Here is a 22,447-nt window from a genome sequence, read left to right on the forward strand (position 1 = left end):
TAGTATATTTACATGATTTTTCGCTTCTTTTATTAGCCCAATATGTTAGCAAAAAGCCGTATGAAAATTTTCAGACAAATATGTTATTTGAAAAATATATGGATCTGTTTGTCCCAAAGTAAAATGAGCAAAATTAAACGAATATGGACTTTCCTCAAGAGCCAAGCAGCGATTCATGAAAACAAACAAAAAAATAACTTACCAGAAAATTAAAACTGCAGCTTCTTTGAATATGGACTTTTCTCAAGTTGTTAACTGCTGAGTGTTTGACTGTTGAGGCATTGGGTTGTCGTTGACCAAGCGAAAATTGCAGAAAAAATTTGAGCTGAGACTGAAGTGTGAATGCGAATCTGTGATGTGGGTCGTGGATTGTGTCTGCGTGAGGGCTTTACTCTTGAGTCTTGAGGCTGTCGCAAATCAGAATTAGGGAAAGGAAAAAGGTGAATTGGGATTTGGATTTTGGACTTTGGGCCGGTAAGGAAAAATGGATTTGGACTTTGGATTTTTACAAATTTGGGCTAGAAATTGTGGGTTTGATTAGACTTTGGATTTTAAAAATTTGGCCTGGGAAAAAGTGGGCTTAGGAAATTGTGGGTTTGGAAATTGTGGGTTTAGACTTTGGATTTTAAAAATTTGGGCTGGGAAAAAGTGGGTTTCAACTTTGAAATTTGGATTTTCAAAAAAAAAAAAAAAAAAATAATATATATATATATATATATAGTGTGTGTGATTGTTCCCTCTGGTATTAGAGATTCAGAGCCAGGGAGGAGACAGGGATTTAGAATTGTTAAATTTTGTTTATTAATTTTTTTGAGTACCGAGTCTTTTTGGGTTGTGTAAGGCTGTAGGATCTAACCGTTGTAAGTCCCTTAGATTAACCATTGTAGGGAAAGAAATAAGTGATTCACAAAATGAAAAACTTTTCTAGATCAATGTCTACTTCCAGTTCTAATACTAGAGATGAACAGATTGTTCATCAAGAAGAGATTTGTATAAATCAAAATGACAACATAATTGAAACAAGTCATGCTTGTACACAAAAAGATAAACAGGCCATAAGACATCAAGATTTACAACATTTTGATAAATGGAACATTCCCAAAATTTCTGTATCTGATGTTTACAAAGAAGGAAAATTATTATCAAAATTTCTGTATCTGATGTTTACAAAGAAGGAAATTATTATCAAAATTTCTGTATCTGATGTTTACAAAGAAGAAATTATTTTGATAATTGTGTATGTACAAAATTATTATCATACAATATATAATTAAATTAAATATGTTTAATATGCTATAAAATTACTAAAATCATAGGTTATCATATATTTATTATCATTAAATAATTATCGTAAATTTTTAAAGTTTACATATATATTTGTATCAACACCCATAAATTCATAGTGAAATAGGGTCTATTTAATAAATTATCAATACATATGTGTGATTAATTTGTATATATAATGTGTAATTGTGTATATACAAATTATTATCATACATATATAATCATAGGTTAAATTTATTAAATTGTTATGAAATTATCGAAATTATAGGTTATCATATATTTTTATTATTACATAAATTATCATAAATGTTTTAAATGTTTACATATATATTTTGTATCAATACCCATAAATTTATAATGGATAAAAGTCTATTGTAATATATGATCAATACTATGTGTGATTATTTGTTATATTATCATTACTTTCTATATATATTTTTGTATCAATGCCTATAAATTCATATGGTACTGGTACGAGGGTTTATTGTAATAAATAATCATAAAAATGTGTGTTAATTTAGGTTTAATTAAGCTATTATATTATAAATTTGTTATGCTATACATCACTTAATTATACAATATGTTATGTTTATCATTTACCATACTATATTTTATTTATTAATTGAAATGCTATCTTATAATATTTAATTATTGATTACATTAGAAAAATATGAAGCTATTATGTTATTGATTTACTATATTATTATCACTTGATTATACAATCTATTATGTTATTAAATTTGTCATGCTATGTATCATAATAATTTATTACTTTTTAATTAAAATGCTATATACTTATATATTTAATTATTGAACATTTGGAAAAAAAAATCCAAACATAATATATATAAAGAAAACAAATTTATTACTTTTTAATTAAATGCTATATACTTAATATTTAATTATTGATGACATTTTGAAAAAAATCCAAACATATAATATATAAAAAAATAAAAGTACCATAATATTTTATTATTGATTAAAAAAAATTCATCCAAAGTTCCAAACTAAATCAAATATAATATAAAAATGAAAAAAAAAATTAATTATAATAATGCATAACATATTTTTCGAACATACGAACGAACAATCGAACGATTGTTCGCGAACAGAGATTGAGTTGTCGAACGTATAATGTTCGCGAACATAATCGAACAACAACCCCTGTTCGAACTCGATCGAACTATTTCGAACGAATATCGAACTGTTCGCGAACAAATGTTCGCGAACATTATCGAACAGTAATCGAACAACAACGAACGTTCGCAAACTGTTCGGTTCGTTTGCAGCCCTAGTTGTAAGTAGCTGGTGGAAAATAGGGGCTCTGTTTTTACTGATGTAAATGCAAGGGCCTATGTAAAATCGAAACAAATGAAAACAGTAACTGTTTTTTAGCTAGGCTAAACATAAAATTTAACCATAACAACAGTATTTGTTGCTTTGTTATATATAATATTGTCCTTAAATTATTTACCTATAAAAGACAAGGTTGCTATAGGCTCTCCACTTTTAGTTCTACGTCTGTCAAATCCCATAGAACTATATTCACAGTTTAATTAGCTACAAAACTATTTCATAGAAAAAACCAACTAAATCCAGGGAAATAGGGTAAGATGCTCTTCAAGCTCGTGAGGTGTTAAGAAGATGAATTTGGCATTTTTCCCGGGCCTGTTTGGTTGCTGAGAAAATGAAGGAAATTCAGACTAGATGTTAGTCATTTGCTCTAATACATTATAAGAGAACAAGAAACACATAGAGAGAAGAAAAACAGAGAAATCAAATTTTCGTAAACTAGCAACCTTACACACTTGATTCACTTGTTGTAAGTACTTATACAAAACACAAACTAACGTTGACTTTTACATTTTAAGTATGAAACTTAAAAGCTGCTATTGGTTGATAGCAATTGATTCTTAACACCATGAAACAGTCGATCAGCTGATTGTCGTAATTTCGAGTTTCTTATTCATACCACACTAATACTAGATTTAGGCCGTGGACCAAGTAACATCCACAACACCCGCCTCAATATTGAGCCCCAGAGCATGCCACACAGCATCAGACCCATCAACAATATCATTACTACAAGGTGGCTGATAATCATGCTCTTTATCACATCCATTCACTGAGTCACACTCACCAACCACGTTTGCCATCACATTCTTTCCATTACTAGCCCTTATCTTTATATTCTTCCCACACCTTGACCCTCCATTATATCACCCAGTCGATAGCGCCACAATCAGTTCCGAGTGATTATGATACTTGTCATCACACTTCCATGGACCTCCCCCATCGCCACCTTCGCTAAAATCATTGTTTGTTAGTTTAGCTTTCGTTGAGGAGGTGACGGTAGGGGAGCATTTTGAATTGAGGAAAATTTTTGCCGTTGCAACTTAGTGTACCTGAGGACTGGCATTGACCGCTGGGCGTAGAGCCAGGTTTTGCACATATATGAGTCCCAACGTCGGGATCGTCGTTGCACTTGCCGTTGATGCAAATGAGCTGACCGTCGCAGTCGTCAAGGGTTTTGCATGGCCCATTGCAGTGGGAGATGGCATTCGAAAGTAATGGATGGTTCATGATAAGAGAAAGAGAAGCCATGTTCAGCTTGCAATTAGCTTTTTAAGTTTAAGAGTTAGAGGCTGCTGGTTTCATTGAATTTGAACTTTAAAGAATTTAGTGACTCGTAATTGGTGCATAGCAGGCTCTACACAATTTGTCGGGTCATCAACTGACCACTATCACCTTCCGCCGCCCACGTACCAAACACCCTATATTATATGTCATATCTATCAATAATGTGATGTGCCGATATGAGAAGATTCATAAAGAAAGACTTACTAGTTAAGTCTGTCCACAAAAGCCATTAAATCTTATCGTTTGAATTGTCAGAGAACTGAAAAACTTCATAAAGAAAAAGAGGTTGTATGGTTTCATAAAAAAATATCTAGACTATTAGATTGAGGTCAAGTCAACATTTGACCATGATCCAAGGGTCTATGTTAATTTGATGTTTGTGTAGTCAACATTTTATCCATTATGGTGTATTTGATTCAGGGAATGTTATATTATTGAGAAATATTGTATTATTGGAAAGATAGATTACTAGAGAATCTTTAAAAAAATGTGTTTGATGGGTTGGAATAAATTAATGGGCATATTATAATAATATGTTTGGTTGGGAGGATAAATGAGTGGGTATGCTATGTAGAGAGAGGATAAATGAGTGGGTATGTTATATAGATTACTAAATTGCCCTCATTTTTAAATAATAATATAATATTATTTTTATTATTATTTTATTCTATTATTTTTTAAATTATTTCTTTTAACCCTCCTATATTTGAAATTTTACTAAAACACCCCAACCATATACAACTTTAATTTGTAGCAAAATCACCCCTACTCACCCCAAGCCACTGTCGGCAACCACCACCACCATCGTAATGTCCTGCTAGATCTGGCCGGTTGTACGCCGATAAGGCCTAATCCTGCCAGATCTAGCCGTGAATATGGCAGTTTCACGGCTAGATTTGGCCGTTAATATGGTCATTTCACAGCCAAAGATGTGGCCATGAAACAGCCATAGATCTGATCGTGAAAAGACTAGATCTTTGGCAGTGAAACGACGACCATTTCACTGCCAAAGATCTGGCCTTTTCATGGCCAGATCTATGGCGTTTCATGGCCATATCGTTGGCCGTGAAACAGCTAGATCTGGTCATTTTCGGCCATGGATCACAAATCCATGGCCAGAAATGTCCTTATCGACACACGACTGGCAAGATCCTGCCAGTCTTGTGCCGATATGACGACTTTTGCCAGCAGCTAACGGTGGTGGCTAGCGGCTAGCGGTGGTCTTAGATGGTTGGGGTATTTTGTTAACTTTTAAACTTTTTGTGGCGGGGGTGTGTTAGCTAAATTCTCAAATGTAGGGGGTCTGGGTGATTGTTAATTAGTAGACATATAAGGGCAAATATGTTCGAAATGATAAAATATTAAGCGCAAAATAGGGTCAAAATTAAGATTACCTCGATAATCTTATATTAACACCCCTTGGGAAGGTAATCTGATTACCCCCAATTTTACAACAGTAAACACTATTTACAATAAAAGATTACGTAATATTTTATTACTTGACAACCAAATTAGGGAATCTTGAAAATTAAACAAAGATTACAGGATTAATCTTATATTACCCTGAACCAAACGCTACCTATAAGTTTAGAATTATACCATGCAAATTACGATATTATTCCCTTGAAAACAGCTGCTATAACCGGGGACATGTCTTTGATTAGAAACAGGGCAAATCAGAGTAACCCAGAAAGTTCAAAACAATCCCTAGCCAAAAAAAAAAAGGGGGGGGTTATTAAATCATTTGATCAAAACAAGTTAATATACATAACCATTTTCCGTAAATTAAAAGATTGTTCATACAGTAATATCAAGAATAGAACATAGCAGTTGATTGAGAGTACTTGAATAGACACAATGGCGGTAACACATACAGTAAACTTTACAATAACAGCAGTAACAACAGAAAGCAGGAACACAATCGATACTTGAAATTTAGTATTGAATGAGAAAATGATTCATAGAATAAATAAAACCATTAGCATCAGAACTTGGCAGTCAATTGAGAGTACACACGAATAAATACAACAAAAAACATACAGTAGCGTTGAATTTGAGTATGATTCATAGGATAGATAAAAACATTAGCATTGGATCATTTTTCACCATTGGTAACAAAAGTTTTACCTTAGAGCCTACATCAAATTGCCATGAAAATATAAGGAATTACTTCTAGCCAGATATTTCGCTTTATAATTGGACAAAAGAAGTAAAATCAAGATGACATTTTTCGAAGTGTTAAAGAGATAGGATGACTCTCTTATTAATTTTTATTACAGATTTGAATGTGTTTTCTCTTGTGGTTTAGGTGTTATTATACATCATGTTAATTAGAGCAAAATTATATATTTCATGAAGAAACTTAAACTAAATCCACTGAAATAGAGTAAAACAGGGGATCTGTTTTTTATTGGCCGACAACAAGGAAGACCATAACAGTAATACAACACCATGATTGATGACACTACATCGGTTACAAGCAATGAAGCAATACAGAACCTTTATTACAAGAAAAAGCCAATCATCCTGGGTGATCACGGGAAAAGATGGATTCATTAACATCATTCTTCATCTGCTCATGACAATAGAATATTTACATTAGTCAGCTAAATTAATTCATATGATAATTGATGATTAATTACAGTTACTACCACATTAGACTGATTAAATTAATTTTAGAAAAAAAATTATTTGTTTACTCTTAAAAAAACTGCAATATTTAATAGCAGAGAAATGAATTTAAAAGAAACACACTATTCAAAAGACTTACTTGTTTTAGGAGATTGACCTGTTGATCCTCTGAGCGATGGGGCTACTCGTTACTCGGCCTCAATTTCTTCAATAAGCTTCTTGAAATCTTCTGCCAAAAGAGATGACAGATATTTACTAGTGTAAAAATAGTATCCGACTCTATCTACCTCTTCATAGCTGACATGTATTTGTGGAATGTGTTTAGTGACATTCTCCTAGTTCTCATTTTTTATCATGTAACAAACCTCCTTCAACATCATATTAAATGCAAGTGTCTTTAGGTTGTTGAGATGCTCAATTCTAGTTGGAATCTCCTTCAACAATGAGCATGGTCCAATCAACAGGTATGTAAGACTAGGCATTGCACCTTTCTCTATCATCATGCATTTCAATCCTTCGAACTCCCAGAGATATAAGGATTGAAGCTTTGGAAACCAACCTTCTTTGAAATGCAATTGCTCATGATAGTCATGCACAAAGAGCATAAGCACCAATAAATTAGGTAGAGCTTGAAGGATTGTCATGGAATCATTGGTAGATCCAATCAAATCCAATTGCAATCTGATTAGGTTTTGAAGTTTAGAAATCCAAACTGGTTGAATCTTAATAAACATCCCTCGCCAAGAAAATTGCTGAAGACATAAAGGAGGAGAAGCCAAGGAATGTATATCAAGAGGCTCTTCTCCACTTGTGAACACTGATACACTCAAACCTTCAAGGTTTTTCATATTCTGGACAACAGCAAACAAATCCTTTGCATCTCTATTTGCGACCCTAATGCCCAACTTTCTCATCTGCCTCAATTTCTTAAGCTCTTCAACTACTTCAGTGTTTGCATATACATACCATAGCTACTGCAACTTTGTTAAAGCCCCAAAACCTTCTTGTATTTTTGCTATTTCTCCATAAGGACCTTTGTTGTCCAAGCGTCGTACAATTAGACAAAGAAATTTTTTCAAATTCTTGATCTCTACTGGGAGCTCACTCACAAAAGTCCACTTCAAATCAAGAGTCTCTAAGTTGACAAGCATGCCTATGGACTTGGGAAGTTCTTTAACTTTTGTATTTCTCAAACTTAAGTAGTGCAAATGGAAGAGCTTTCCCACTCCATCAGGAAGACAATCCAAAGGGGCATTTTCAAAATCAAGTATCTTTAAGAGCTTGAAATCAGTGACAAATGTAGTCGTGAAAGACTCGGACAATTTGTCTACATTGAAAATACAAATGGATCGGATCTTTGAATTTTTAATGCTTTCTAAAACAGCATTAGTGCATTTGTGTATTGAAATACGCCGAGGATTACTAAAGTGACTCAAGCCTTTTTCATCACAGAAATGACAAAAATCGCATTCCTTCATTTTTCTGCGAATCATCTTGTACATCAGATCATGCACTTTACAAGTTCTAGCTCTTCTAGAAGGTTTTCTCTTTGAAACTTGAACCAAGCTTCTATCAATAAGTTCTTTCAAGTATTCTTCGGCAACAAGCTTAGATGTTAGGTGATAAGTTGCAAATTTGAGTGTTTTTAGGGTTGTTTTGATGTTAGTTTAGTTAACTTCTCATTTGTTTCCTTTGTTTTGATGTGTGTTTTTGTTAAGTTTGAGATATGAATGGTTACCTATTGATTTGGATAACTTTTGTGTTTTTTTTAGGCTTTGATTGAGTAGACTGGACTATTGGAATGAAATTGAGACTTAAAACTTGAAGAAGTTAAGATTACCTAACATTCTTGAAGGCCACGACCATGCCTTGGTGGTTCACCATGGCCATGGGGGTGGAACAAAGAGAAAACGAAGAGACCAGGAAACACCATGGCCTAGGCTGTGGTGACTTAAATTTGGCCACGGCCAGGGTTGTGGCGGAAACTATTAACGCGTTTTTATCAATTTTTCTTTCTTTTTTCACTTAGGACTCTTTTGGGTATTTAAGTATAATTGGGATAAGCTGTCAAGAGACGAATTTTGCATATTTTTTAGAGGAGAAGACGCATTCTTGGGGCTTGAAGACTGAAGATCAGATTAAGAGTTTGATTTTTATTTCTTTTCAAGTCTGAATATGTTTTCCTTCTTCTCTATTTATTTCTTTGTTCTTAGGATGAAGTAAATCTCTTTTGTTAGGGGAGGATGAAACACTAATTATGTTTTGAACAATTTTTATTCTTAATAGCAGATTTATGTTTATGAATTTGTGCAAGAGTTTAGGTTTAATGCTTTACGAATGTTGAATTGATTCAATTACCTTAATGATGTTTCGAATAGAGAAGTTAGGGTTTATTGCTTAATTCATGTTCATAATTGTTCTATGGGAATAACATTGCGCAACATATTAAAACTAGAAGTAATCGAATAGAGATTCTAGGATTAATTTGTGGTCCATCTAATTCATAACCGAATAGGGCGAATTAGTCATAAGGAATTGATGAATTTATGCTTCTTAATTTCAGAGTAACCGAATAGGTATCTGTATTAAGTTGAATATTATGCCTGAATAAGGATAATTGGCCTTAGAAGAATCCTACCAATTCATAACACAAACACTTATTAAGAGTAGTTGTCAAGCATAATTAGGAGGAAATCTGTACCCTAACTTCATTAATATTGCAAAGTTCATCACATTGTTTATTTGTTTAATTTAGTTATTTTTAATCCGTTGCTTTTACACTCTAAGATTTCGTTTTCTCAAACAACGTGTAGGTAGTTTTAAGTAATTACAAATATTCACTTTGATCTCTGTAGGACGATACTCAAACTCATCACTTTATTACTTGAACATGACTAGTGCACTTGCTAAGGTTGATTTAGTCGCATCATTAGGTGGTTGTTGCATTGGACAAACTCTTCAGCTATCCAAAGGCGAATTAATCTCCCAAATCTAATTTCGCACCCTTCCGGAAACACACCAAAGTATATAAGACATGACTTTAGATGGTGAGGGAGATCATAATAACCATCAAACAAAACTTTGTTGCAATCTTTAAGATGTGAATCGCTGTTTGATTTTGAGCCCAAACCCCAAAGCATCAAGTATATTTCTCCATTCAGAAGCAATCTTGTTTTTTTTGGAGAGAAGCCCACCAATCGCAACAATTGCTAGGAGTAGATCTCCACATTTTCCAATGATATGTTCTGATAATTCTTTCAAGTTTGGAGGACAAGAGTCATCAGAGCCAAATGCCTTCCTACAAAAAAGTTTCCATCCCTCCTCTGAAGACAAGGGTTCAAGCTTGTGAATATGAGCTATTGAGAACGGTACAAATTCAGCAACTGCATTATTCCGTGTTGTTAGCATTTTTTTTTAATCAAGTACAGCATGCTCTACATCTCTCCAAAATTCAATTTTCCACACATCGTCGAACACAATCATATAACACTTGTCCTTTAAATGCTCCCTCAATATCGTGATCAAATTCTTCTCTTCCATTTTGTCTGCCTCCATTAGAATGGACCCTGTTGAACGATAAAGTTCTTGTATAATTGTCTGTATTAAATCTTTCTTCAAGTATGCTTTCCCAACTGTGATCCAAGTCTGGCAATCAAAATGCTTCTTCACCACATCGTTGTTATAAACTTTCCCGGCAAGAGAGGTTTTGCCTAGTCCTCCTTCGCCCACCACTGCAATCACTAAGCGAATATTGGATGTTCCTTCTACCAATAAAGAAATCAATTTTTCTTTAATAGATTCAATACCCACAACTTCAGCATCTTCAATGAAAAAAGCATCAACTCTAGAGTCATGAGGGATAACATTTCTCCCTCCACTGCCTGACCCTTGATCAATGTACCTGAAGTTGTAGATTGCTCCTTTTCGTTGTATTTCGACAAGTGATAGTTTGATATCTTTAATCTCAGTGGCGATTCCATGTCGAAGCTTTAGAATCTTCATGAAGTACCACGCTTTATGAATGTAAGCAACGAAACCTCTGCCATGAGGAAGTCTCGCCGCCGTCATTGTGTACTCATCAATGGCATCTTCAATCCGGAAAGCTTCTTCCCTCAATTGTTTCACCCAAGTTTTGACACCTTCATTGGCCCCTGTTTCTGCTTCTTATGCAACTCTTGTATCAGCATCCTTGAGTAAAGATCTGATGCTCTCCAGTTCACGTTTGATGTCTTCAATCCCTTGTTTTGCATTTCCCAACAACTTGATTTCTTCGAGGAGCAAAGCAAGATTTGTAGTACAGAGTTCACTGCACCCTCTGCCATATCTGACCTTTTTCTTGATACTCACTGCATTGATATCAAAAGTTTCTAAAAAATTTACTCCACTAGTGGTTCTTTTTTCCTTTTTTAATTCATAACATTTCTATTAATGGGGAAAGCACAATATGAGTTATTAAGTTTATTTAAATTTTTTCTATCAATATATTATTTTTTTTTTTTTTTTTTTTTTTTTTCCTATCACCAAGGTTGGCTCGCTTAATACAATTTTAACAAAGCATATATCCCTAAGTCCTTAACTAAAAACAGAATTAAAAATCTAATCCAACCTATATTAATTTCTAGCTAATCTATTTCTACAATACTTATAATAGAATGCATTCAATAACTACAGTGATTTTGTTATGAAATTCATATTTCTTGTGGTGATAAATAAGCATAAATTACAAGTACTAAAGAAGCAAAGTTTAACTGACTACCTATTATTAGATGATATTTGAATGAGACCTAAGAAATAGCACCTGGATCTTCTTTGTTTACATAAACCTTTCAATTCAATAAATAAATAAAAAAAGGAAAGTTAAAACTTAATTACATTGTCAGAATAAAAGAAATATAACTAAAATTTTTTTTGCAGAAAAAGCAGAAAACTGGCACCTGCAAAATTTTTTGAGCCACCAAACCAAATTCAAGGTATCAGCTGTTTTAACTTCAGAAATATTGAATAGTTTAGAATTGTAGTTGAGACAAGAAGCCCAGTTGTATAAGCAACATCAAGCAGAAGGGGACTTACGTTGGCCTTTACATAATAGTTTTCAAAAGGTGGGAATTGGTTGGAACTTGGAAGAGATAATATTTTTTATTTATTCATCTTTTGGTGATTTGAAGTAAAGTATCTATGCTTTGTTTAATTGCCAGCCAAACACTATCTTAATTTTGAGTCTGCTTTGTGCCTTGCTGATGCTTACTCTTTAATTTCAATTGGTCTGGAGAATATTATGTGAGTTTCATATACAAATAAAAAGCTCTCTATGCAGATAAAGTAAAACACAAGTGCTATAGAAACCCAAGAGAAAGAAAAGAATTCAATATCTCTTGATTCTTGAACACATAGTGGATACAACTATACCTGGGAAAGGGACTGGTCCCAAATGGGACCAGTCTCTCATGGGCCTGGGACCTCTCATGGGCCTGGGACCGGTCCCAGGCCCATGAGAAAAATCAGGACCCGGACCAGGCCTAAGGCCTGGTCCGGACTGGTCCCATAGGGTTTGAAAAATTTAATTTTCCCCCCTCAATTTTTTTTTATATTTTGGGGGCAAAACGAAATTTTATAGGGGGTTTTTAGTATTTTTTAGGGGTTGATTAGTAAGTTTCTAAAAATTTAATTAATTTTAAAAAATAATAAATTAATAGTTAATTTTAATTTTTAACATAAATATAATATTCACATTTCACACATTCACGCTTCACAAATAAACAATTAAATAATTTTTTTATTAAATTATTCATCTTCATTTTCATCGTCAACACTAGTTACATTATTCAAATCTGTATTCCTAAAGAGTTCGAGTAGTTCGGGATCTTCAGGGTGCTGTTGTAGTCTTCTTTCTCCATGAGTCCAATCCCGTAAACACGTTATCACTTCAATCATCTCATCGGTTAAAGAACATCTTCTGTCTTCAACAATCCGACCACTCGTTGAAAATGTTGACTCGGATGCAATTGTAGAAACCGGCACAGATAAAATGTCACGTGCCATTTGGGATATAATGGGGAATTGACTTTCTTGTTGGTTCCACCATTGAAGAATATCCATGTCAAGTTGCTCCTTCATCGTCATAAAGGTTAAGTCCACCTGTAGGTAGCGAGTCATCTCATTTGGTCTATGTATGTACGAGCTGGAGCTAGAGCTGGAGCTTCCGCTACGTCCCACATACGCCCACTTGGTCGACCATTGAGGGGGGGCTACATCAAGGTCCTGATCGCCTCTCCCAGATGTTCCACTTCCACTTCCACTTCCACTTCTACTTGCATTGTATCTGTTCTCATATAAAGAAAAAAGCCTATCCAATTTGTTTTTAAAGTCAGTCAAATAAGACGTATAATCATGTCCTAAATAATGGCCTAACTCAGTAATTACACCGTTAACTACGGATAATTTAAACCTAGGATCTAGAAAAAGGCCTAATCCATATAAGAATGGAATATCTAACCAATATCTCTTATATTTTTCTTCCATACTTGAAACAATTTCACTAAAAATGTTATCATGTCTATATTGATCAAAAGTTTTAGCAATTTGAACTAAAATATCTAACACTAAATTAGTAGTTGGATAATAAATACCACTTAATGTATTAGTAGCATCATAAAAAAATTTAAGAAATGAATAAAAAAGTTCACAAACCGCCCAATCATCATAATCGACAACTTCCTCTGGATAGGTCTTCCGGTTGACGAAATCTGTAATTTGTTTCGCGGTTGGCAAAGCTTTTTCCAACATCAAGTAGGTAGAGTTCCAACGGATAGGCATGTCTGTACATAACTTCAAAGGTCGAACCGGTGGGTCCTCTTGCTTACAATATTTGACGTACTCCTGCCATCTTTTATTGCTACCGCCGACGATAAATCCGATAGCTCTACGCACCCTCTCAATCCTTGAATGTATAGCATCTAAACCTACTTTAACTATCAAATTGATGATGTGACAAGCACATCTCTGGTGATAAAATTTGCCTTCACCAAGCGGATCCAATTTCTTTTCAAATAAAGATATTGCCGCGGTGTTAGCAGCTGCATTATCAAGCGTTAGCGCTACAACTCTATCAGTTAATAAATATTCTTGCAAAACTTCAAGAATCGTAAAATAAATAGTTTCAGCACTATGTTTTTCATATAATGGTTTAAAACCTATCAATTTTTGTTGTAAACCCCAATTATGATCTAAGAAATGTACTGTAACAGTTAAAAAATCGGTTTTTGATCTACAAGCCCATATGTCTGATGTAAGTGCAATAGATATATTCCTAAAATTTTGAAATTCGTTTTTAAGTTTATTATTTATTTTGTTATAAAGTTTTAGTATATCTCTTCTACTTGTAGTTCTACTAACAGGGGTATATGCTGGACAAAATGCAGTTTTAACCATATTAACAAAAAAAGGATTTTCAGATAAACAAATGGGAGAGTCTGTAGCAACTATATATCTTGCTATTTCCTCTCGTGCAACATGTGTATTGTATTGCCATGTTGAGAGAGTTGAGGATTGTGGATTAAAATTAAGTTGAGTTTGAATTTGTCTACCTGATCCGCTTGAAGATGCATTTATTTGGGGATGCTTCTTCTCTACATGTCGTCGCATCGTCGAAGTCCCCTTCTCAGCCCCAATAATGGTTCCACATAAATTACATATCCCACACGATTCTTCCCCCTCCCCATTTGTCTTTGGCCATTTTGATTTGGTGAAGTATCGCCAGACATCGGACACGACCCTCTTTGACGGTCGGGGGGGTTGGGCTATGTCCGTGCCCGTTGACTCGCAGCTCACATGTGTTTGGCTACACCTCGTCCCGGCCGAATGTGGTTGTGGAATTACAGCTGCATCCTCTGGAGGAAATGATGAAAATGGATCGAAGGCTTCAATTTCTTCGGTGGATGGAACGTAAAACTCATTTGGGGAAGACATTATAAATTTATGATAAAATAATAAATAATTAAAATGAAAAGAAATTAAATAATAATATGAAATTATGATGATATTGAAAAATAGAAAAAAATTTGAATAATATAAATAAATTATAAATATAAATTGAATGAGAAATTGATTGGAGATTTGGAGTAGAGAGATTGAGAGAATGAAAGAATGAGAGATTGAGAGATTGGTGTGAAAAAAATTAAAGGTTTTAGGGTTATTTATAGTGTAGTTGTGGGGGGGGGAATGAAAAAAAAAAACTTATATTATATAAATAATAAATGTAACCGTTGGCACTTGGCAGTTACCGTTGGCTGCAACGGTTATTTTTTTTTTTTTAATAAAATTTGTAAAATTTTATTTTAGTCCTTGAATTTATACTGATTTTAGGGGGTTTAATGTAATTTTACAAAGGATTAAATTGATAAAAGACAAATAAACTTTTGGGCCCAGGCCTGGGCCTTGGAGGAGGGCCCGGGCCCTCCTCCTTAGGCCTGGTCCCGTTTTGGGACCAGGCCTCCTAGGACCAGTCCTCCGAAGGACCGGTCCTAGGCCTGGTTTTTGGAGCTGGGCTTTTGGGCCCGGTCCCAAATGCCCAGCTCTAGATACAACTATAATGTCAGAAACAAGACACTCTCAATTCATATTACAAGTGAATTTAGATGTTAACTCTGTGTCTTGATACCAGATCCCATCAATCTACAAATTTCCTGGACAATGCAACAAGTAATTAATACATTTACAGATTTGGTAGCAATATTACAGTAGCTATTACATTTTGATAGCAAGTAGTACTTCACCACTATGACAAGAATACAATGCACTTCATCAATTTATTCTCACGACTGTATTTCAATTGTTCGTGGCAATCATTTAAAAAATATAATGTTGTTGGTTAACTTTAAGAAATCAAATGTTTATATTACTCATAGGATAAATAAGAAAAGGAAAGCTTTACTAGACAGAAGTTTTGTCAAGCCAGTAGATAAAATAATTATATATTACACATTTAATGCAATAATCCTAGCTTCTGCTAATCAGATTATAACTTTTAGATAAAAATGTGTTGCCCACTTCTGACTTTGAGTCCACACTATTCAGTGAAATTTTCTCATAGGTGTTATGCCTGGGAAAGTAGGGCTGACGCAGTACCCTATCAACGCAAATAGTCAAACCTCGGGAAGGTCCCGCTGACATTCTGGCGCAGCCACATCGCGTGGTGATGTGAGCAACACACTCCTATCAGTGAACTGGGTGCGCGCCAGACTGAAGAAAGGCTGGAGGATGTCCACGTGTTTAAATCTCTGCACACGTCGCGTAAAACCCTCAAAATAGGTAAGCGACGGGACGCAGGGAAGGATCTACACGGTATATGCCCCCTTCAATGGTTTTAGCAATGATTACACCAATGTATCCCACTATAAATAGAGAGCCTCTCTCCCGTTTGTGGGATTCGCTCATTCTACTCTTTATTAGCTCAACTTACTCTGTAATAGCTACTCTCTCTTCCTCTCATTTGTAATCTCAACACTGTAAAGTTAGCTCAGTAGCTACGACCTGATCCCCCAAAATATAAATACTATACCAGTGGACGTAGGATTCGCTTTTGAGCATCCGAACCACTTTAAACATTGTGTTTACTCTTACACTCCCAATCCCTTATTCATGTATGTCTCCTGAGTCAGCTCAGCGTTTCCCACGTGCGAGTCGTTGGTGTCAAAATCAAGTATCAACAGTTTGGCGCTAGAAGGAGAGGCCTAATTTAGTATTCGTCCTTCATCAAGAGAACCTCTGACTAAACGGTCCTACAACAGCAAATGACTCGCAGATTTGAATCTAAACGAACCAATCATGGCAATGAAGAGATCCCCTAGGTACAAGAGGACACTTCTCCCAAGGTGCCCTTAGTCCCACCAAGTACTGCTGGAGATATCTTGTCGAGCTCACAGCTCGACCTAGCTGTCATGAGTTACCTGGATAGGTTCAATAATACTCTTCAAACGATCAACTGAAGGTTGGACCGATTAGATCAAGTCGCGCCACCTGAAGTGAACGACGTGATGCTACCGCAAAAAAAGCATGCAGGTCACGTGAAAGCGCGGAAAAGGGAAATAGTGTAATAGCCACTTTCTACTCAAATACTCATAATAAAATACATATGAAATAATATAAAGAAATTGGGCCCAAAATTTTTCTTTTTATTAAATATATATATATTCTTTACAAACATATACATTTTTACACAAACTTATAATGTGTACAAAAAGATGTTAAAACATGGTGGACAGTGTAACCGCTTCCCCTCGCGTGTCGACGTGCATCCGACTGTGCCCTCACCTGGATCCTGCAAAACATAGGAAAACAACGGGTGAGCACTAAAATAATGCTCAGTAAGTAAATCCTCTACTCATTCTATCCCCGTAACTCTCTCTCTAATACTTTCCCTACCATTTAATGACTCCTTCTCTTATACAACTCTTTATTTTCTCTTTCTCTTAGAGCTCTTTTCTAATAACTCTTTCATAAGTCACGGCCCCATCTTACCGGGGGCTCGGCCGGGACTCGCTCCCACTCTACGTGACCTCTACTCATTCTAGCCAATCGGACTCTTTTATGCATTGATTTGGAACCCTTGGCCATGTGAGTATATAATCTCTCTCTCGGGTACTCGGGTATAGCCCTCATCCGCATGCACTCTCACGGGCTACACCACTTCTCTACCTGATACTCATGCCGCTCTCTCAATGCGGCGTACATGCGGGAATACTCTACCCATTACTCACGGGTTCCCCATCGCATAACCTACTCTATTCTCTTTCTCTTAGCTCTTAAAGTAGCTTATACTCAAATTCTCTACTATGTCTCAAGCTACTTTTTAAGTGTATAAACAAATGTGTATAGCTAGCTCATGCTCACTAATGCACTAATGAAATGCCAAATACAAGATTTCCTCCAAACAGTCATTCTGCACAGGTCATACTAAAAAGGCCATAACTTGCGTTATACACCTCGGATTGCTACGGTTTTGGTCTCGTTTTAAAGCTTAGAAACAGGGCTATAACTTCTATGTTTTGGTCTAAGCCCAGTTCAATCCGTAAGATACCCAAAAATTACTTAGAAAGTTACGGCAGTGACAGGGCAGATTTCACTTAAGCATTTCATCAAACATAAGGCATGCATACTTTAACTCTATTTTTGATACCTCTTTACTTCTTTCTTTAACCATCCATTAATGGAGCAAAACTATTCCACAATAAATCTAAATATGGCCAAGAAAAACATTTCAAATATTCTACTTAATTTCTTTCTAAATGTAACCAAACTTCACTTGGTTACCACAACTTCATTTCTACTTCTCATGGCTCAAATCTTCTCATCAAAAGCCATCAACTCATCAATAATATCATTCTCTATAATCAATCTCAAGTTCATTAACATAATCATACATATGCATCATTTGATTGCTTGAACCTTAACTTGGGTTGGATTTACTTACCGTATGAAAAGGTGGCTTCTTTTACACTTTTCCTTTCCTTTGTTGCCTTGTCTCCTCTTTACAACTCAAAACCACAACAAGAACAACAACAACCAAATAAGACTTCACTACAATTATAAGAAAACTCACATCTAAAGCATGAATCCTTACCTTAGGATGCTTTAGATGAAATCTCTACTCAAAAACCCTCTTAAATCCGTTAGAAATCTTGGAAGATTGGATGGAGAAATTGAGAGAACTTAGGCAAATGGAAGAGGCGGTGGAATGGATGGACTAAAGGGTTTCTCTACACTTAACCCTTTTTAGCTCATATTATAAGCATCATTTCCCATTTTGCCCTTGTCCTTCCTTAGAAATCCCATCTATGTCCTTTGATTCTTTACAAATACACCCCTATTCAAACACAATCTCTACTAAATTTCCTTTCATTTTACTCCCCACTTTTCCTACTAATTACGGGTAGAATGGTCATTGTGCCCCAAAAGAAGGATTCTCTAGAAAACTCAAGAAACTTTGTATTAGGTTCGTCGCCGCGGCGAAGAACTTTCCGTTGCCCCGGCGAAACAGGGCAGAACCTACCCGTGGGTGCAGCTCCTCCTTGCCGCAGCGAAGCTTCTTCTTCGCCTCGGCGAAGATTGGATTTCCAAACTTCACCAAGATTCAACTAATTTCAAGGCAACCATTCAACCAACTCAACATACAAACTCAATTGAAATTGAAACAGTAAACTTTTAACTAACACAGCAAATCTTAAATACGTATCTCAAGTGGGATATTACAAATAGCCTATGCCACGCGCACTACAGCGCGTCAAAGAAAGGGAAAGCAAGTGGCAAGCAACGAGCTTAGAGGCTCCAAAGGGCTAGCGAACACCGACTGCACCCCTAGTAGAATACCCGCAAAGCTGCGGCTCGGTGACGTGTCACAACCACAACCGTCCCATGCCACGTCGCACAAGCAGTACCACAAAAGTGCAGGGTAGGGCGATTCCCATCACCGCCGAAATGACGACCTTGGTCATCTGGAGGAAAGTCATCACACTCCTCAGGTCGGTCAGTACCACCGCGGAGGTCGTGAAAATTCCCTGAATAATGCAACGCCATTACACAGCTCTAGCTAGCGTGTGTCGAGATTGGCCGAGACTACCGGCAGAGGCGAGGAAGAATCTGACATGCGATCATTCCTCAACCATAATTGTGAGAGTTGAACCCACGTTGTGGAAAGTAATCCTCAGGTAGCGCCGCTACCTCAAATCGAAGAGCTGCAGCGAGCTCTTGATCAACTAAAGACTCAGCAAAACGAGCAAGTGCAGGTCCCAGAGGCATCCTTCTTTTCTCCGGTGGTACTAACCGCCCCTCTCCCACTAAGATTTAGAATGCCCGACATGCGGGCGTTCGATGAAAATTCTGATCCGCAGGATCACTTGTACGAATTTAAGGACCTAATGGAAATTCGATCCGTAGGATCACTTGTACGAATTTAACGATCTGGCGAAGTGCCGTTGTTTGGTAGTAACTCTCACCGCTCATGCCAAGCGATGGTTCATATCGCTACTAGCGGGGTTGATTAGCTTATGGAATCAGACGAGCTCAAAATTTCTGAGGCATTTCCAAGCGAACAAAAAATTTTCCATGCCTTTGAGCTACCTCAGCAACATAAGACAAGAAAGGGATGAATCCTTTCAATCTTATATCAACAGATTCCACAGGGAGCTTCATAAAGTAGCCCATACTCCCAAAGAGTCTGTTCGGACTCTCATCATCGCTAGAGTTCGCCCACAAACTGATCTATGGAAAGAGCTACAAGCTAAGGATGATGTTTCCCTCACCTGCTTCTACAGCCTGACGGAGAAATATCTCCGTATTGAGAACTCCATGGTGGCACTCCAACGCCACAACCTCGGCACTTCAGGCAATGCACCTGGTGGGGGGGGGGGGGGGAGGGTGGGGGACAGAAGAACTAATCGTCATTAGGCTAATGACAATCAATGAAAAGGAAAGAAACACGGTTTGAGCCCAAGTCTTATGCTTAGGTTACTCGTTGCAATCGCGACAGGAATCAATATACACCTTTGAATGCTTCTGTATCGGTTATTTCTGACAAGTCAGAAGAAGCCAGCATGCTTGGAGAGCCTGAGCCCATGAAAAATCCCCCATCAACCAGAAACAGTAAAAAATACTGTCGCTTTCATCGGGACAATGGGCATCACACTGATGAGTGTCGAGCTCTCAAACAGGCAATCGAAAACCTAATAAAACAGGGGCATTTCAAGGAGTATATTGATGACTCCGCTCCCGTGCAGGAGAAAGATCAGGGAGAATCGAGCAAGAAGCGTCGTGATCGCAAGGGCATTTATAGCGTTGGAGTCATATTTGGGGGGCCGCACCTTGCGGGGAATTCACGAGGTGCCTAGGAAAGATATGCTTGCGCAGCTCATTACGACCCGATTTGTGTGATGAACACGACGCAGTGACCACCGAAGGTTCGCAAAGAGGAGGAAATTTCCTTCTCCGAGAAAGATGCAGCACGACTGCATCACCCTCATGATGATGGTCTCGTCATCAGGCCCCTGATCGGGCGCTGCAACCTCTACAAAGTGTTAGTGGACAACAGAAGCACTGGGAACATTCTGTTCCAACGAGCTTTTGACAGAATGAATCTGGAGGAGGCCGACCTGAAGCCAGCCTCTATTCCCCTGTACGGCTTTATCGAGGATCACCTCATACCCAAAGGAACAGTCTCGCTTCTAGTCACGCTGGGTGACTCTAACGAGGTGACCAAGGTCACTGAATTCTTGGTAGTAGATTGGCCCTCCGCATTCAATGGCATCCTAGGGCGACTTCTACTAAGAAGCTTCAAAGCAGTCACCTCGATTTACCATCTCAAGATGAAGTTCCCCACCTCGACGGGGATAGGGGAAGTGAGCGGATCTTAGTGCGCATCTCGCGACTGCTATGTAAGGGCAGTGTAGATAGCATGCAAAGGGAAAGACATTTCACGGGGTAATCCTGAGCAGTCAATGGCGATCAGTCGGATCGAACCATAACCTGGCCCGGCTGAAAACAACTTAGATCCCTGCATTCGGGAATGCCCTTCCAGTGGGCCTGTTGAGGACTTAACCGAAGCGTCAATCAACCAAGGCGAGCCGAGCCGAGCCAAGTGTTGAAGATTGGAAGCAATCTTATTCCCCAGCTTGCCTATGAACTGATCAGCTTCTTTAAGGAAAATATCGATGTGTTCGCATGCAGATATGATCGGGATTAGCCCGAATGTAATTTGCCATGCCTTAACATCGACAGTGAAGCTAAGCCAGTCCGCCAAAATAGAAGAGCGATGGATCCGGAGCGATATGCTACCCTAAAAGCCGAGGTGGATAACCTCCTTCGAAATGGATCCATCCGGGAAGCGCTCTACCCGAGCTGGGTTGCTAACCCAGTTCTGGTAAAGAAACCCAATGGCAAGTGGCGGACTTGCATCGACTTCACCGACCTCAACAAAGCATGCCCAAAGGACAATTTTCCTTTACCGAGAATCCACCAGCTCGTGGATGCCACCTCCGAGCACTAGCTGTTGAGCTTTATGGATGCATACTCGAGATATAATCAAATTCTGATGTATGCATCGGACGAAGAGTATACTTCATTTGTTACAGATTGGGGGCTATATTGATACAGAGTTATGCCCTTCGGCCTAAAGAATACTGGCACAACCTACCAGTGGTTGGTTAACCATATGTTTTTCGAGCAGATCGGGAAATCGATGGAGGTCTATGTAGATGACATGCTGGTCAAGTCGCATGTCGCGTCAGATCACATAACGCATCTCACTGAGATGTTCGATATCCTCCGAAAATATAGAATGAAGCTCAACCCCCTTAAATGTTCTTTCGGGGTTTCATCGGGAAAATTTTTGGGGTATATGGTTAACAAGAGGGGAATAGAGATTAACCCCGAGAAAATCCAAGATCTCCTCGATATGAAGAGCCCGACCACTAAGAAACAAGTTCAGAGTCTCAATGAGTGAATCGCGGTACTAAGTAGCTTCATATTAAGAGCTACAGATCGATGCTTGCCATTCTTCAATGTGCTAAGGGCCAATAAACGGTTTAAGTGGACTTTCGAGTGCGAACAGGCATTCTAGAGCATCAAAGCACACCTTGAGAAGCCGCCTATTCTGTCCAAACCTCTCCCACAAGAGATCTTCCTCCTGTACCCATCCGTCTCTCAATTCGCGGTCAGTGCAGCTTTAGTTCAGGAAGAAAACAGGGTCCAATGGCTAGTGTATTACGAGAGCAAGTGTCTGTTGGATGCCGAGATGCGGTATCCAAAAATGGAACGATTAGCTTATGCCCTGCTGATCGCTTCTAGAAAGTTGCGACCTTACTTCCACACCCATACAATCCATGTGATGACTAATTACCCACTT

The 22,447-nt window shown here is 37.3% G+C and overlaps 1 protein-coding gene and 1 pseudogene across 1 annotated transcript; both read right to left on the reverse strand.

The window, feature by feature from the left end:
* Positions 1-3,152: 3,152 nt before the first annotated feature.
* Positions 3,153-3,900, reverse strand: LOC116138941 (annotated as a pseudogene).
* Positions 3,901-9,648: 5,748 nt separating this feature from the next.
* LOC116138836 (putative disease resistance RPP13-like protein 3) lies at positions 9,649-9,963 on the reverse strand. The gene has a single exon (XM_031424493.1). The coding sequence runs from the start codon at positions 9,961-9,963 to the stop codon at positions 9,649-9,651; it is 315 nt and encodes a 104-aa protein (XP_031280353.1).
* Positions 9,964-22,447: the final 12,484 nt, after the last annotated feature.

The sequence above is a fragment of the Pistacia vera genome, unplaced genomic scaffold (genome assembly GCF_008641045.1).
Source record: "Pistacia vera cultivar Batoury unplaced genomic scaffold, PisVer_v2 Contig344, whole genome shotgun sequence".
NCBI classification, from domain to species: domain Eukaryota; kingdom Viridiplantae; phylum Streptophyta; class Magnoliopsida; order Sapindales; family Anacardiaceae; genus Pistacia; species Pistacia vera.

What these genes read in the sequence shown, in the direction of transcription:
- LOC116138836 (XM_031424493.1), bottom strand. Translation starts at nt 9,963, where the DNA reads ATGCTAACAACACGGAATAATGCAGTTGCTGAATTTGTACCGTTCTCA.